This window comes from Xenopus laevis, chromosome 1L (genome assembly GCF_017654675.1).
Source record: "Xenopus laevis strain J_2021 chromosome 1L, Xenopus_laevis_v10.1, whole genome shotgun sequence".
Taxonomy (NCBI): domain Eukaryota; kingdom Metazoa; phylum Chordata; class Amphibia; order Anura; family Pipidae; genus Xenopus; species Xenopus laevis.
In genome coordinates this window covers 70,954,920-70,968,671 of record NC_054371.1, presented here as the reverse complement: position 1 = coordinate 70,968,671, position 13,752 = coordinate 70,954,920, and the positions used below count along the sequence as shown (strand labels likewise).

General features: G+C 37.3%; 1 protein-coding gene across 1 annotated transcript; it reads left to right on the top strand.

The window, feature by feature from the left end:
• The first annotated feature begins 3,183 nt into the window (after nt 1-3,183).
• LOC108696485 (protein kinase C delta type-like) lies at nt 3,184-13,751 on the top strand. The gene is made up of 9 exons (XM_041589998.1): nt 3,184-3,653; nt 6,558-6,664; nt 7,949-8,116; nt 8,504-8,595; nt 9,134-9,196; nt 9,938-10,076; nt 10,972-11,163; nt 12,284-12,412; nt 12,906-13,751. Exons 1-9 carry the CDS (start codon nt 3,476-3,478, stop codon nt 13,014-13,016), a joined length of 1,179 nt encoding a protein of 392 aa, XP_041445932.1. The 5' UTR covers nt 3,184-3,475; the 3' UTR covers nt 13,017-13,751.
• Nucleotide 13,752: the final 1 nt, after the last annotated feature.

Here is a 13,752-nt window from a genome sequence, read left to right as displayed (position 1 = left end):
ACGTTAAAGTGGGGACAAAAGATAAAAGGAATGGTAGGTGTAGTGTATTCAAAAATAAGCCCCACCCAATGGCACACCCACCAACACACCTGTGTGGCCCTTAAGCATTTCGTGACTGACATAGCATGTGCCCCCAAAGCATTTCATGACTAATACAGTGTGGCCCTTAATATTTCATGAAAGACACAGCATAGCCCCTTAGTATTTCATGACAGACATAAAGTGGCCCCTTAGCATTTCCGTATGTTACTTCCAATGCTGCTATACAGTTTGTTTCATTAGTTGCCTATCTCCAAAGGCTCGGCTACATATCTTTTACCATAATACTTCCACAGTTCCTCAAAGTTTCCATTTAGATCCCATTTCACCATCCACCATATTGGTACAGTTTTTACCCACTAGTGATTTGTTTGTATTTGGCCTTTAAAACTGCAGATTTAAGTAAAAACAGACACGTTTGTTAAGACAAAGTGGATGTAGTAAACATAGGAGGCCTATAAGTTTGCTGCAATTTTATATCCAATGCAATCCAATAAATAACTCTGTACTTGTGACATCATCAGGCAGTGATCATTGATGCTACAGATATATGACAATGTGAAAGTCACAGTATAGCTGCATGTAAGCTGCTTAGTTCACTTATCCAAAACTGTAGCTGAGGTAACACTGTAAACTGAAAATTAAAAGGGAAACAATGTTGTATAAGTGACACATGCATGAGAATTCAGTGGTCTTCAAGTGTATTCAGCTGGAATACCTGTGTTTTTGGTGCAGTCTGTTGAGCAGGGTAAAAACATGTAAAATGTATGGCAGTTTGCATTTTTTTACACTTGAAGACCACTGAATTCTCAAGCATATATGTCTCTTTGAATATATTGCTGCTGGAATTTGGCAGCATGTAGTCACGAGGGGCAGGCTGGGAGAGATTACGAGATTCAAACTCATATATTCGAGTTTTTGCCATTCGAGTTTTTTCAAGTTCATATGAGGTCAAAAAAAACCTCTAACCCCCTAAATGTGTTTAGAAGCAGGTATGAACAAAATTCCCTAATGAAAGCAAATGTGTGCTCCAGCTTATGGGGCACATTTACTAAACTCGAGTAAAGGATTTGATGTAAAAAAACGTTGAATTTCGAAGGTTTTTTTTGGGTACTTCGACCATCGAATAGGCTACTACGACTTAGATTCGAACGATTCGATCAAAAAATCGTTCGACCATTCGATAGTCGAAGTACTGTCTCTTTAAAAAAAACTTCGACTACATACTGTAGGTAGTTTAAACCTACCGAGCTACAATGTTAGCCTATGGGGACCTTTCCCATTACTTTTCTAAGGGTTTTTTGATCGAAGGAAAATCGTTAGATTCGAAGGATTTAATCGTTCGATCGAACGATTTTTCCTTCGATCGATCGATCGTAGTATTTGCGGTAAATCCTTTGACTTCGATATTCGAAGTTGTAGGATTTTACTTTGAGGGTCGAATTCGAGGGTTAATTAACCCTCGATATACGACCCTTAGTAAATGTGCCCCCAGATGTTTGAATCCAAATCTGCAGAAAAATAAGGCTTACTAGGCATAACTATGAATATATAAAAAATAACACATTTTCCAGAGAACATTCCACAGTTGTCTGTGGTGACCCACTCAAAGACTGACAAGATGGAGAATATTTTACATTGATTAAATATACCATGTGCACACTTGCTGTTTCTATTAAAAAAAAGGAGGTATGTTGTTTATAATACACATGTGAGTCATATGAAATGACATCACTGAGCACAAAGTATGGGCCAGATTCAATTCAGTGAGAGAAAGGCATCTCATGATTTTCCATGTGAAAACTCATGGACGAGATTCAATTTGAGGTGAAAAATCTTTTCTCTGAATTAAGTTCCAGTTTTTTCCCTGTAGACATCAATAGAGTTTTCACGTGATAAACAAGTTTTTCTGAATTGAATTGCATCTCAAACTGAATCTCGTTAATGAGTTTTTAACGTGATAAACCTTTTTCTCACTGAATTGAATCTGGCCCTATATCTTATAACATCACTAAGCACCTTTTATTTAAATATAATTTACAGGATAATCATGGCTCTTGTGCATTTTTACTGTATATGGGATCCGTTATCTGGAAACCCGTTATCCAGAAAGCTCTGAATTATGGGAAGGTCATCTCCCGTAGACTCCATTTTATCCGAATAATTAACATTTTTAAAATGATTTCCTTTTTCTCTGTAATAATAAAAAAGTACTTGATCCAAACTAAGATACAGTGTAGATAGATAGATAGATAGATAGATAGATAGATAGATAGATAGATAGATAGATAGATGATAGATAGATAGATAGATAGATAGATAGATAGATAGATAGATAATAGATAGATAGATAGATAGATAGATAGATGATAGATAGATAGATAGATAGATAGATAGATAGATAGATAGATAGATAGAACAAACGGTCTCAATCCTGAAATCCCTGGAAAATCCTGTCAGAGCATTAACACCAGAACAATTTTCAAAGATTAACTTAGCTGAGGTAGTAGGAGCTATGGGACAGCTCTCCTGGTCTGCTCTGTTTTTGCTACGATGCAGTTAATGTATGGAAGATATTTTAGAACAGGACTGTGTGCAGGACATTTTTATTTAAGAAACAAATCAAATATTGGGCCAGATTCCATTCCATGAGAAAATGTTATTTTATAGTGTTTCACATGAACACTTTGGGGCGAGATTCATATAGTTTTTATGTGGTAGCCAGTGAGAGATGTTTTTGTTATTGAATTGAACCTGGCTTTATTGAATTAGGCAATAAGCTCATGGCTCATTATGTCTTTAAAAGTGGTTCCTGCTAAAAAAAAAAGTCACTTATAAACATTAGTATACAATATATATAGGGAGGTTCTTGTCCTTAAATACTGATTTTTATATGGCCAAATACACTGTTATCACATTGTTACTTGTTAATTTTTACACTTCTATTAACTTATTTGTATCAGTATTTAATGGCACCTGATTTTAGCAATGCTAATTGAAATCTTTATGTTGCAGAATATTGTTCTTGGAAATAAAGCAATTTTGCATATCTGGCATAGGGAGGTTGTACAATATGTGGATGGATCTGTTATTACTATTGGCTCCTAAAATTTAAAACCATATTTACTATCACATACTTTATTTCTACTACTGATATTGGTGTGGGCTGCTGTGGTGTCATGGCCGCCTTGTATACACACAGAAAGCTGCCATCTTGTGAATGGCAAAGTAACAGTTGGGTGCTACCACTACTGGTCAACTCAGAGCGGTTGAGCTTCTTATGAGAGACTCAGTGCTTTTTGATGCTCTTGCGATTTTAGTGATTTTAGTGCGATTTTAGAGAGATTTTGCCTTTCAGAGAGATTTCTTGTGCTTTCTTTGAATACCCCTTGCTGCGTAGAGGAAAGTGCTTTTAAGCATATTCTCTACTGCAAGCATGGTGTCTGTATCCAAGAAAAGACGAAGAGAAGAAGAGAAGACTACAGATGAAGAAATGATGACGAAGAAGATCAAACTTGAGGATAACATCAGTATTGCTGCCAATGACCATCATGTGAATATAGAAAGCAGCAGAAAGAGATCAAGGAGCAGTGATGACAGTACCACTGTAGAAGGTAAGGAAACTGTTTCTAAATAAATGTGATGACATTTAATAAGATTTAACTATTAATATTTCATAACACTAGTACTGGGGCTCATATTTTAAAACTGGTCAAATTTACAGTAGGTGTGATAATGGGTAAGTTTGGTGATATGTCAGTATGCGGGGGCTTCTTTATTGCACAGTGGGGGGGGGTTACTGTATTTTATAATTCCCATTCCTACACCATTTGTATTTTACTTCAAACACTGGGTGTTGTAAGTTATTAACAAATTCACTGTCTGTATTTTATATCTCACCATGCTGAGTATATACCAATCCAAGTAAAGTAAGGACAGTTGTAAACCGTTGCCTTTCCTCTGCCCTCTATTCAAACAGCATAGAAAGAAAACCTGCATATAAAACAGCAGCTGTTTTTAAGGGTATATTGGTGGTTGTATGACCCTCCATATCTACATTTACAGTATCTCCATAGGAGTTGGCAACTGTGTAGTCATTAGTAATCTAGTACAGGTATGGGATCTGTTATCCGGAAACCCATTATCCAGAAAGCTCCGAATTACGGAATGGCCATCTCCCATAGACTCCATTGTATCCAAATAATCTACGTTTTTTAAAATGATTTCCTTTTTCTCTGTAATGATAAACCAGTAGTTTGTACTTAATCCCAACTAAGATATAATTAATCCTTATTGGAAGCAAAACCAGCCTATTGGGTTTATTTAATGTTTCAATCACTTTTTAGTAGACTTAAGGTATGGCCCATAGTATTACGGAAAGATCAATTATCCGGAAAACCCCAGGCCCCTAGAATTCTGGATAACAGGTCCCTTACCTGTACTGTGATTGGCTACATATAGCTTTCTAGCCCTGCTCACTTGAAATATGCAAATACAGAGTTCAAAAGGGTTGCAGAATTTTTTTTCATTTTGGTATTCTATGTATTAAATACTGTACATTGAATAAGAACATGGTAAGAACTGTCACTTAATGAAAACAAAATGCAGAACAAGGGCTGCAACAGATCTAGAATTTGACAAAAATAGGTAATATCAATAGGTTCACTTTTGAGATAGCTTTTAGTATGATGTAGAGATTGATATTCTGAAACAATTTGAAAAAAGGTTTTATTTTTTTATTATTTGTGGTTTTTGAGTTATTTAGCTTTTTATTCAATAGCTCTCCAGTTTTTGGTAATCTGGTTGCTAGGGTCCAAATTACCTTAGCAACTATGCATTGATTTGAATAAGAGACTGAAATATGAACAGGATAGGGCCTAAATAGAATGAGTAGCAATAACAGAAAATGTTGTTTTTTTTATAAAAATCCAAATATATATCATTATTTTCTGAAATATACTCTGACCAAATCCGCACATGTTATTTCACCTTATTTATCAATACATTTTCCCAAAAGATTCCAGGGCAGGAAAAAATATGGAAAATTGGATGAAAATCCAAATTGTATTAATTGTTTGGATTTTCCGCCTGATTTTTGCACAAAAATTACGAAAACTTTGGATTATTGCATGAAACCCAGGGCAGATCAGGATATTTTCGGGACATCTCCCATTGACTTATATAGAACCTCGGCGGATCTAAGATGCCAGCTTTTCGGATTCTGACTTTTACCAAATAATAAATCCCGAAAAATTCAGGTTTCTTTTTCACAAATAATTTCAGTTCTATAAAAAGTTTTTGGCATTCGAACTTTAAAAAATAACCCCCCAAATGTAAAGAATTACAGAGCATTTGTTTTTTTTAAAGCTGGAAAGAGTGTAGGCAAATAATTCCATAACTGTAAAAAAGAAAAAATTTAATACAATTGAAAAATTGCTTAGAATTGACCATTCTATAACATACTATAAATTATTGTAAAGGTGAACCACACCTTTAAAGGTCGAGTGGGTTTTTTTCATGAAAAATTTGAGCTTTCAAGGGTATTTTTGAGTAAAAAAAACCCTCAAATTTTACCGTTTGTTTTTTTAAAAAAAAAACACGTTTTTCAAGATATATTATACCCCAACCCTGGTAATAGCTTGCATCCAAAAATCCACCATCGAAAAGGTCATGTAGAAGTCAATGGCAGAGGTCCCTCGAACCATTTAAAGGTTCGATGCATTTCCCATAAGTAATAAAATGGTTTCTATTTAGTAATATTTTTTAAAATCAAGATAAGGACTGGCTGTTTAGATGACTTTTTATAAGCACCATTCTTTTGACCTATTTGTATCTAAACACACCACCTCCATGACCCTCCAGATTTTACTGTCTTGTGTTCTGGGGGAAGTTCTGCCTGATATCCAACCCTAGTGCTCTCATGTATATGCTTAGATCAGCATTCTCCTATGCATATAAGGCACATTTTACATTTAATAAGTTGATCTGCATAGGCTTCCTTGGTTTGACTCAGTTCCTTAGTCCTGTTTATGATACTAACTAAAGGCAAGAGAGTGTTGTGGAGCTTTAGTGCCCTTTCCAATCCAGGACATCTTTTTAAAGGTGCACAAAAATGAAGTTTCAAGGTGACAGGTGTTGTTATTGAAATGGATGCTGTGCCATAATGGCTTATGAGCTGGTTCAACCCAATAGTCTGTGCTGTATCCAGATGTAGAAAAGTACCAGGTAGCATTCTTCTGGCAACACAGTGATAGTTTGCTAAAAACTATTGTAGTGTAAAATGGAGTAAAAATAGTGATGATATGTAGACCTGGTTTGCACATTCTTGTTACTCGGTCACTTTAGTTGTTTTATAATTCTAAACTGCAGACAAGAAAGCAGACAATAACACTGATTTAGTAAACAATCTATAATAGCATCATGTAAAAAAAATTGGACATGTAATCTAACCATATAATGAAACTTTAAATCCTAACTGCTTGTGGTACTTATATGAATTTCCACTTTTTTTTTCCAAGAAGGAAACAGCCAGAAGCGACGGCGTATTGAAGCTGAACGTTTGCCGGAACACATGCTAACCAACTATAAGTTCCACTGGGGTCTCGGCCGAGGCTCATTTGGCAAAGTAAGTGACCTCTATATTATCTACAATAAAAATAGAGGAAATAGAAAGAGTGAGAAATGGGGTTGTGGGTGTTAACATAAGGATAAGGGCTAGGGCTTGACATTTCGGGGGAAGTGGCTAACGCTGGTGAAAATTCACCAGCGTCATTTCGGGACTTTGCGGATTTACTAACGGTCGCTGGTGTAATTTCGCAAAGGAGACTGTGGTGCAACTTCGCACTCTAACGCCAGGCAAATTTTCGCTCTGACGAAAGAGCGTTACTAAGCAAATTCACTTCAAGTTTTTGATTTTACTCAAAAAAAAGTTGAACATTTTTCTAAGTCCCAAAAAACGTTGGCGTCTTTTCCTTTTTTAGGGTGATAGGCTGAAAAAGATCAACATTTTTTTTGGGGTACCCTCCTCCCCCCCTACATTTGATAACATATGGAATCTAAACTATGCTGTGGGCACATGTGTAGGGCAATATAACACCTCTATATAATTTTATTAAGGTTCCCTGGCCTTGTGTAGTGTAATGTATTTGCTGCAGCATATATGTCCATTGTACTTTAACTGCACACCGTATGCAAATTAGCCAACGCTAGTGTAATTTCGAACTGCTGAGCATATTTTTACTAGTGCAACTTTGCCAGCGTTCATTACCCTGTGCGCAACTTTGGATCTTCGCGAATTAGCGTTGTCCAGGCGAATTTATGCCTGCCGAAGTGTTGCGATGTGCGTGAAGCCAGCGCTAGCGAATTTTCGCCGGTTAGTGAATTTGCCTCATAGGCAGCACAGGGACCTGTCTAGAGCACAATTACTAAAAAATGAATGGGTATTATTTTAAATATGTATGTTGTGCTATGTACTCCATTACAATATATGAGCAGCTCAACAGACCAGCTAGTTTTTCCTTACCCTTCTTGTATAACCTGGTTTCAGTCCACTGCGACTCTTCCAAACAGGGAAAATGTGACAGCAGATAGCTATCCTTGCCTTGGGTACAGAAGCTCCTTGACGCAGTTCAAATAAGAGTTAAAGGGAATTCTTCTAAAGGTGGGTCCACTGGTAGATTCCATGGTACCATGGCAGCCCAGCCAACCAGAATAGCTGATATGTAGAATAGATTCAGTCCCTTGAATTAACTTGTAAGATATGGGCTATGGTACCAATGACATGCTCTGCAGGTGAACCACATAACTAGTAAGGGCCAGTATTTAGCAAATTGCAAACGTGAAGGTGCACAGAACAATTCATAAATGAATTAATCAATTAATTAACTTTTTTTTTTATTTTGCATTTTAGGTGTTTTTGGCTTCTATACAAATGAAAAAAGAACGTGTGGCTGTAAAAGTTATCAGGAAGACACCCAAGGAAGATCAGAAGGATATGATCCAGAAGGAGGCCAGAATCCTGAAGGTTACTTCCGGCAGTCCATTCTTGTGCCATGGCTATGCAGCCTTCCAAACCAACGTATGTTACTTCCAATGCTTCCATACAGTTTGTTTCACTGGTTGCCATTTTCAGTAGTTCACTAGTTGTCAGTTCTCCAAAGCTCAGCTACATACCTTTAACCATTTATCTAATGCAGTTAGACATAAACATCCTTAGGTATATGGGCAACAAAAGCCATATAAGCCAAAGGCCATATAAGAGGCCCCTTTGCTTGCTGTTATTACGTGCACTTTACATTCACACATGACTATGTTCACTATAAGCCTAATTAAGTATATTTCCTGATTAGTAAATAATTGTTGTTCTGTATGTAGTTATGTTGAGGGACATGCCTGCATTACACTTGATAGTTTTGTGCTTCTAGTTCCTGTGTTTCACTCTCTTCCCTTTTATCTCTTCACTCAGCAATACGCCTTCCTCGTCATGGAGTATGCAGGGGGAGGCAGCCTCAGTAATCTTCTGTCCATCAAACATCATCTGAAAAAAAGACACATCATGTAAGTAACTATGTACTAGTGACAGCATCAAAAGGAATTGATGCTACAGATATATAACAATGTGAGAGTGAAAAGGCATCAGATAAACGGAGTTAGGAATACAGCAGGTAAGCAGCATGGGGATGCACCATATCCAGAATTGTAGCTGAGGTAACACTGTCAAAACTGAAAAATAAAGGGCATACAAAATTGACACATGCATGAGAATTCAGTGGCCTTCAATACACTTATAGATAGATACAGTGGGGTAGGAAACATTTATGAGGCACCAAAAGAGGGGACAAACTGCAATGTTTTTGCATGTTTGCACCCCCCCACACACACACACACACGTTGCACCACAGACACAGGTATTTGATACATAAATACATGTACATGTACCCCATAAATACATTGCTGCTGGCATTTGGCAGTGCTATAGTCATGAGGGGAGGCTGGGAGAGGAACATGGGCCTGTCTGTTTTATTTCTACTCATGCAGTGTAAGGAAACAGTATTGCGTATTCAGTGCAGCTATTCATTTGAGTCTTTTTTTTCAGCTTTTACTCAGCAGAACTGATTTGTGGACTTCAGTATCTCCATTCTCTAGGCATCATCCATCGGTAAGTAAACGCTTGGGGTTCTTATGTCTCCATATTTTATATTGTTCAGTTAATATTTGTTTTGGCCCTATATTCCTGTAGCTGTGGTCTTTGGGTGTGGGCAGATGTTATATGTAGGCTGAAATCTGAATGAAGAAAGTACAAAAGGGAGGGTCACATTACATATGCAGATGCGCCTGCAGAATACTGCCAGTGCATGCAGATTAGAATTTATTTTCTGTAACACTTCATAAGGGGACTTTGGAGATCACTGAGCTTAGAGGAAGGGGTTGGCTAGGAAGCAAGAGGAGAATGAGTATATGGAGTGAGATTTGTAGAGGGGAATGAGTGAGCAGGCCTGGACTGGCAATCTGTAGATTCTGGCAAATGCCAGCGAGGATGCTATAGACAGTCACTATTTATTGTGGTTGTTTGGGCCTCTGCGTGCTTGAAATGCCAGGGCCAATTTTGGATCCTTATTCCAGACATGTGATTGGATATGAAACAAGGAAAGTGGGGCTAAATTGGTATGGCTATAGACTGGAAGAACACTATCAAGTCATGGAAGGATAACTGTGAGTGCCTGAGGGGCTTTGAAGTGAGAATAAAGTAATTAAGGAGTCATAGAATACGAACATCATAACTGAGCAGTTATGGAGTGAGCAGAAGGAACTAAAATGGATGTGACACTAATAAAAGGGCTACAGTTTATCATTTACTAACAGCCGCTAAATGAATTCATTCTCTCTCTCTCTCTTGCAGTGACCTAAAGCCTGGAAACATCCTGCTTACCTGTGAAGGACACATGAAGATTGCTGATTTTGGAGTTGCAGCTGAAGGAGTTTTTGATGACAATACCATCGCTGAAAAAACAGGAACAAGCTGGTACATGGCCCCAGAGGTAGGAAACTGTTCAGTATATTTAAAACATCTATTCACTTCAGAGGCAAATACAGGATTGCTGAAAGAAAATGACTTACTAGACGTGAAAATGTAAAAAAGTGAGCATTAGCTTTACCAACATAGATGCTAATTTGCCGCCCTTTTGGTTAATCACCCATAAGGTGCATTCATGTTTTTCTTCAGTTGTTCACAATGCTGGCATGTAATGCTGGTTGGGTGCAACTGAGCTGTGTGCAAAAGGTGCAACACTAAAGGGATCCCTAGAAAGTAACACCCCCTCAAGGCTCTTTTTTGTCGGTTAACATTGCACCTTTTTCTGCAAAGCAGACGCAACTGGCATGTTGTCATAAAATATAAGTATAGAGTATAGTATAGACTATAAATGGCATTTTGATGAATGCAGTTTTGCCTATTGCACTAGTAAATGAGCTCTTTCTGATCATGTGTAAGTGAATAAAGCAGCATTATACCCTGCTAATATTAATGATATATATTTGTGAGGCTACATCTCTGCTGGCACCTATGGCATATATGCTATGGCATATTTATGCCCTCCAACTGCACAAAGGTTGTTTATGTTTATTGCCTGTACCAGCAGTGCCAACCTTGCCTGCCTTGTTTGTTACCAGCATTGCCTTTTGTACCTGTCCTGTCTGAATTCAATACAAGTATTGCCCTATATCTGTTCCCTAGTACCTGCTTTCTCAGTCCTTACTAAACCTCTCCCTGCGACCACAAGCTCTGCCAACTCTTACAATGTATTTCAATTTTGCAAAGTATCTTTCTGTTTTTTTTCCTTGAGCCATCACGATTTTTTCTTGGCTCACACAGTATATAAGAAATAAATCAGATTTTTTTTAGCAATTTGGTAACATCTTTTTTTTATATTTCAGATGCTAGCTAATAAGAAGTACAATGCAGCAATAGACTGGTGGTCATTTGGGATAATACTCAGCGAAATGGCCACTGGAAGATCCCCTTTTGAGGACGACAGCTGCAAACATGATGTGAAAAGTTCCATCCTCACTGAGAAGCCGGTGTTTCCTGAATGGATGAGTGCAACATTGCAAGATCTCCTTCAGAAGGTGGGTTTGGGCAATTAGTTTATTGGCCACACAACTGCAAGGATTTTCTGTTTTCACAACTCTCAGGGGTCACTCACCATTGGTGTACCACAATAGCAACTTGGACAGCAATCCAATATCTTCAGGTGTAACTTACTGGAACTATGTACAGTCCATAAATGATGATAATGATAGAAAAAAGTTAAAAAGCCTTTCTTATCAAAACATGGACGCAGACAGATTTATGATGTATTGTGATCTTAATGGCCAGTGACAATATAAAAAATCCCTGTCCATGGTATGTGCCTGTTCCTGGAGCATATTTTTTTTTTATTGTAGAGGCTTTTTAATCGAAGGTTAATTTGTCACCTCTGTAACAGAAAAATAAGAATGTGAAAAAACAACGGATACATATTGTGTGTTTTCTCCAACAACTTTTTGGAAAGAAAAACCTGTTAGTACCTGCTCTATAGAACAGAATACGTGTGCCCTTTTCTCTGTAGCAGTAGGTCAGTTATGGTTATTTTGCATATTTCATTCTGGTGTTACTGATGGGAGAATTATTATTAAAGAAGAAAGGTAAAAAAAATGGTCACATTTTGGACTTTTCTAAATAATTTGATTCTTGCAAATAGACATTCCCAATATGCTATTTCTGTAATTACGGGTGATGTGATGGTGGGAATATTATAATATATATATTATATTAATGAACGCGAAAAGCACTAATGCAGTTAAAAATTAAAACATGCAAGAATTTCAGCTATTAGTTAGTGTGACCAATAATTCAGGTAAATAGACATTCCCAATATGCTATTTCTGTAATACGGGTGATGTGATGCTGGGAATATTATAATATATATATATATATTATATTAATGCACGCGAAAAGCAGTAATGATTCCCAGAGACTCAAACATAAACACATTTTAAAAATTAAAACATGCAAAAATTTCAGCTAGTAGTTTTGAAATAACTGTGACCAATAATTCAGGTAATAGCTCACTGTGTTTAGCAAAATCCTCCTTGTTTTTCCGCTAGTGGAGGAAATGTCATGTGTACCATAGACCTAATAGACCAACATAAAAATGTAGTATTTTGTGCCAAACAACTGTGTAACAACTATTTTTTTCTTTCTTAGCTTCTCAAAAAAAGACCACACAAACGTCTTGGAGTGAATGGAAATATAAGGGAACATCCACTTTATAAGAATATCAATTGGGAGGATGTTGAACATCAAAGGATTCCACCACCAATCCGACTGGAAGATGTGAGTTAATGATTATGGGATGTACTTCTCCTTTCTGTTTAGACTTTATTGGCTCTTCCTCAGCACTGTGTATGTTTGCAGCAGTAGGGCAAGTTATTAAAGTATATTCATACAACTAGATGGTAAATAAAAGTGAGTATTAAGTAGCCAAACAAGCCAAATGTTACTAATATGATCATTGGCTTTCAACAACATTTTTATAATCTCTGCATATTCATAATTTGGAGAATGGATCTTACAGCCCTAGAAACACTAATATTAATATTTATATCTTAAATACTTCATTCACTATTTTCTGAGTCATTTGAGGTGGGTTAAGCTCATCCAGCATTTATATATATATTTCACATTCTCCCTGGGATTTAACAGCCTTGTGATTAATTGGTAACTAGAGGTGTGGGATTTCCTAGGAAATACTGATGCAAAGCAGTTTCTTCCTGCAGTGTGTTCTGTATAGCAACAATTGCACTAACAATTTATATTTATCTTTCAGAATCACCCTGAATCTACAGCTGCCAACCTGCCATTCCTCAAATGCAACAACACTAAAGATTCAGATGACACCATCCTCAAATGCTTTACATATCTGAATCCCAGCTGGTAGGAGTGAGTAAGTCTGTGATGTCTTGGCTTAGCTATTAACATCCTACGCCAACTTTGTATCTACTCATTCCTATACCTGCTGACTTGGCACCTGTAAGTCATCCATTGGTATAACTAGCTGCACATACAGCTCACTTTCTGATGAGGGGTCATGTCCTTGGTAAGCCTATGGGATCTGGGGCAATTTTAAGTGGTTTGCATAAGAATCCTAAGACATCATCTGAATAGGATGGATCAAGTTCCTGCCCCTCTTTCCCCTAACCTGATCACAAATGAGGAGGTAGGGAAAGGGAGTCAAAACCCATCACAGTTAGGAATTAAGACAACCTCTATGCAAGCCTTTATTTTAAAATTACCCCTTATACCATTGGCCATAGGGTAGGGTTTGGGTGGGCCAAGGACATGGCCACTCATTCAGATTTGGGTTTGAGAGACAATGTACAAAGTTTTAAAATGTAACAAATGCAACACCAATAGTAATAATCTGTTGTCCAAGGAGTTAAAGATCCTTAATCTTAATCAAAGGTTTATCTATATTTCCAAGTTTCTTATGTGCAGGTGGTAGTATGTTCAGCCTAGTAAATGCTGGGTCAAATGCAGCAAGCAGGGCCAGGTGGTGAAAGTTATGGTACAGCAAGTTGAAGCTGGTATTATTATGGTAAGCATTTGCCACACTTCAGTGTTGTAGCCATGCAAATTCTGTAGAGGTTCTGGACAAAACAGGCTCAAAAACCGCA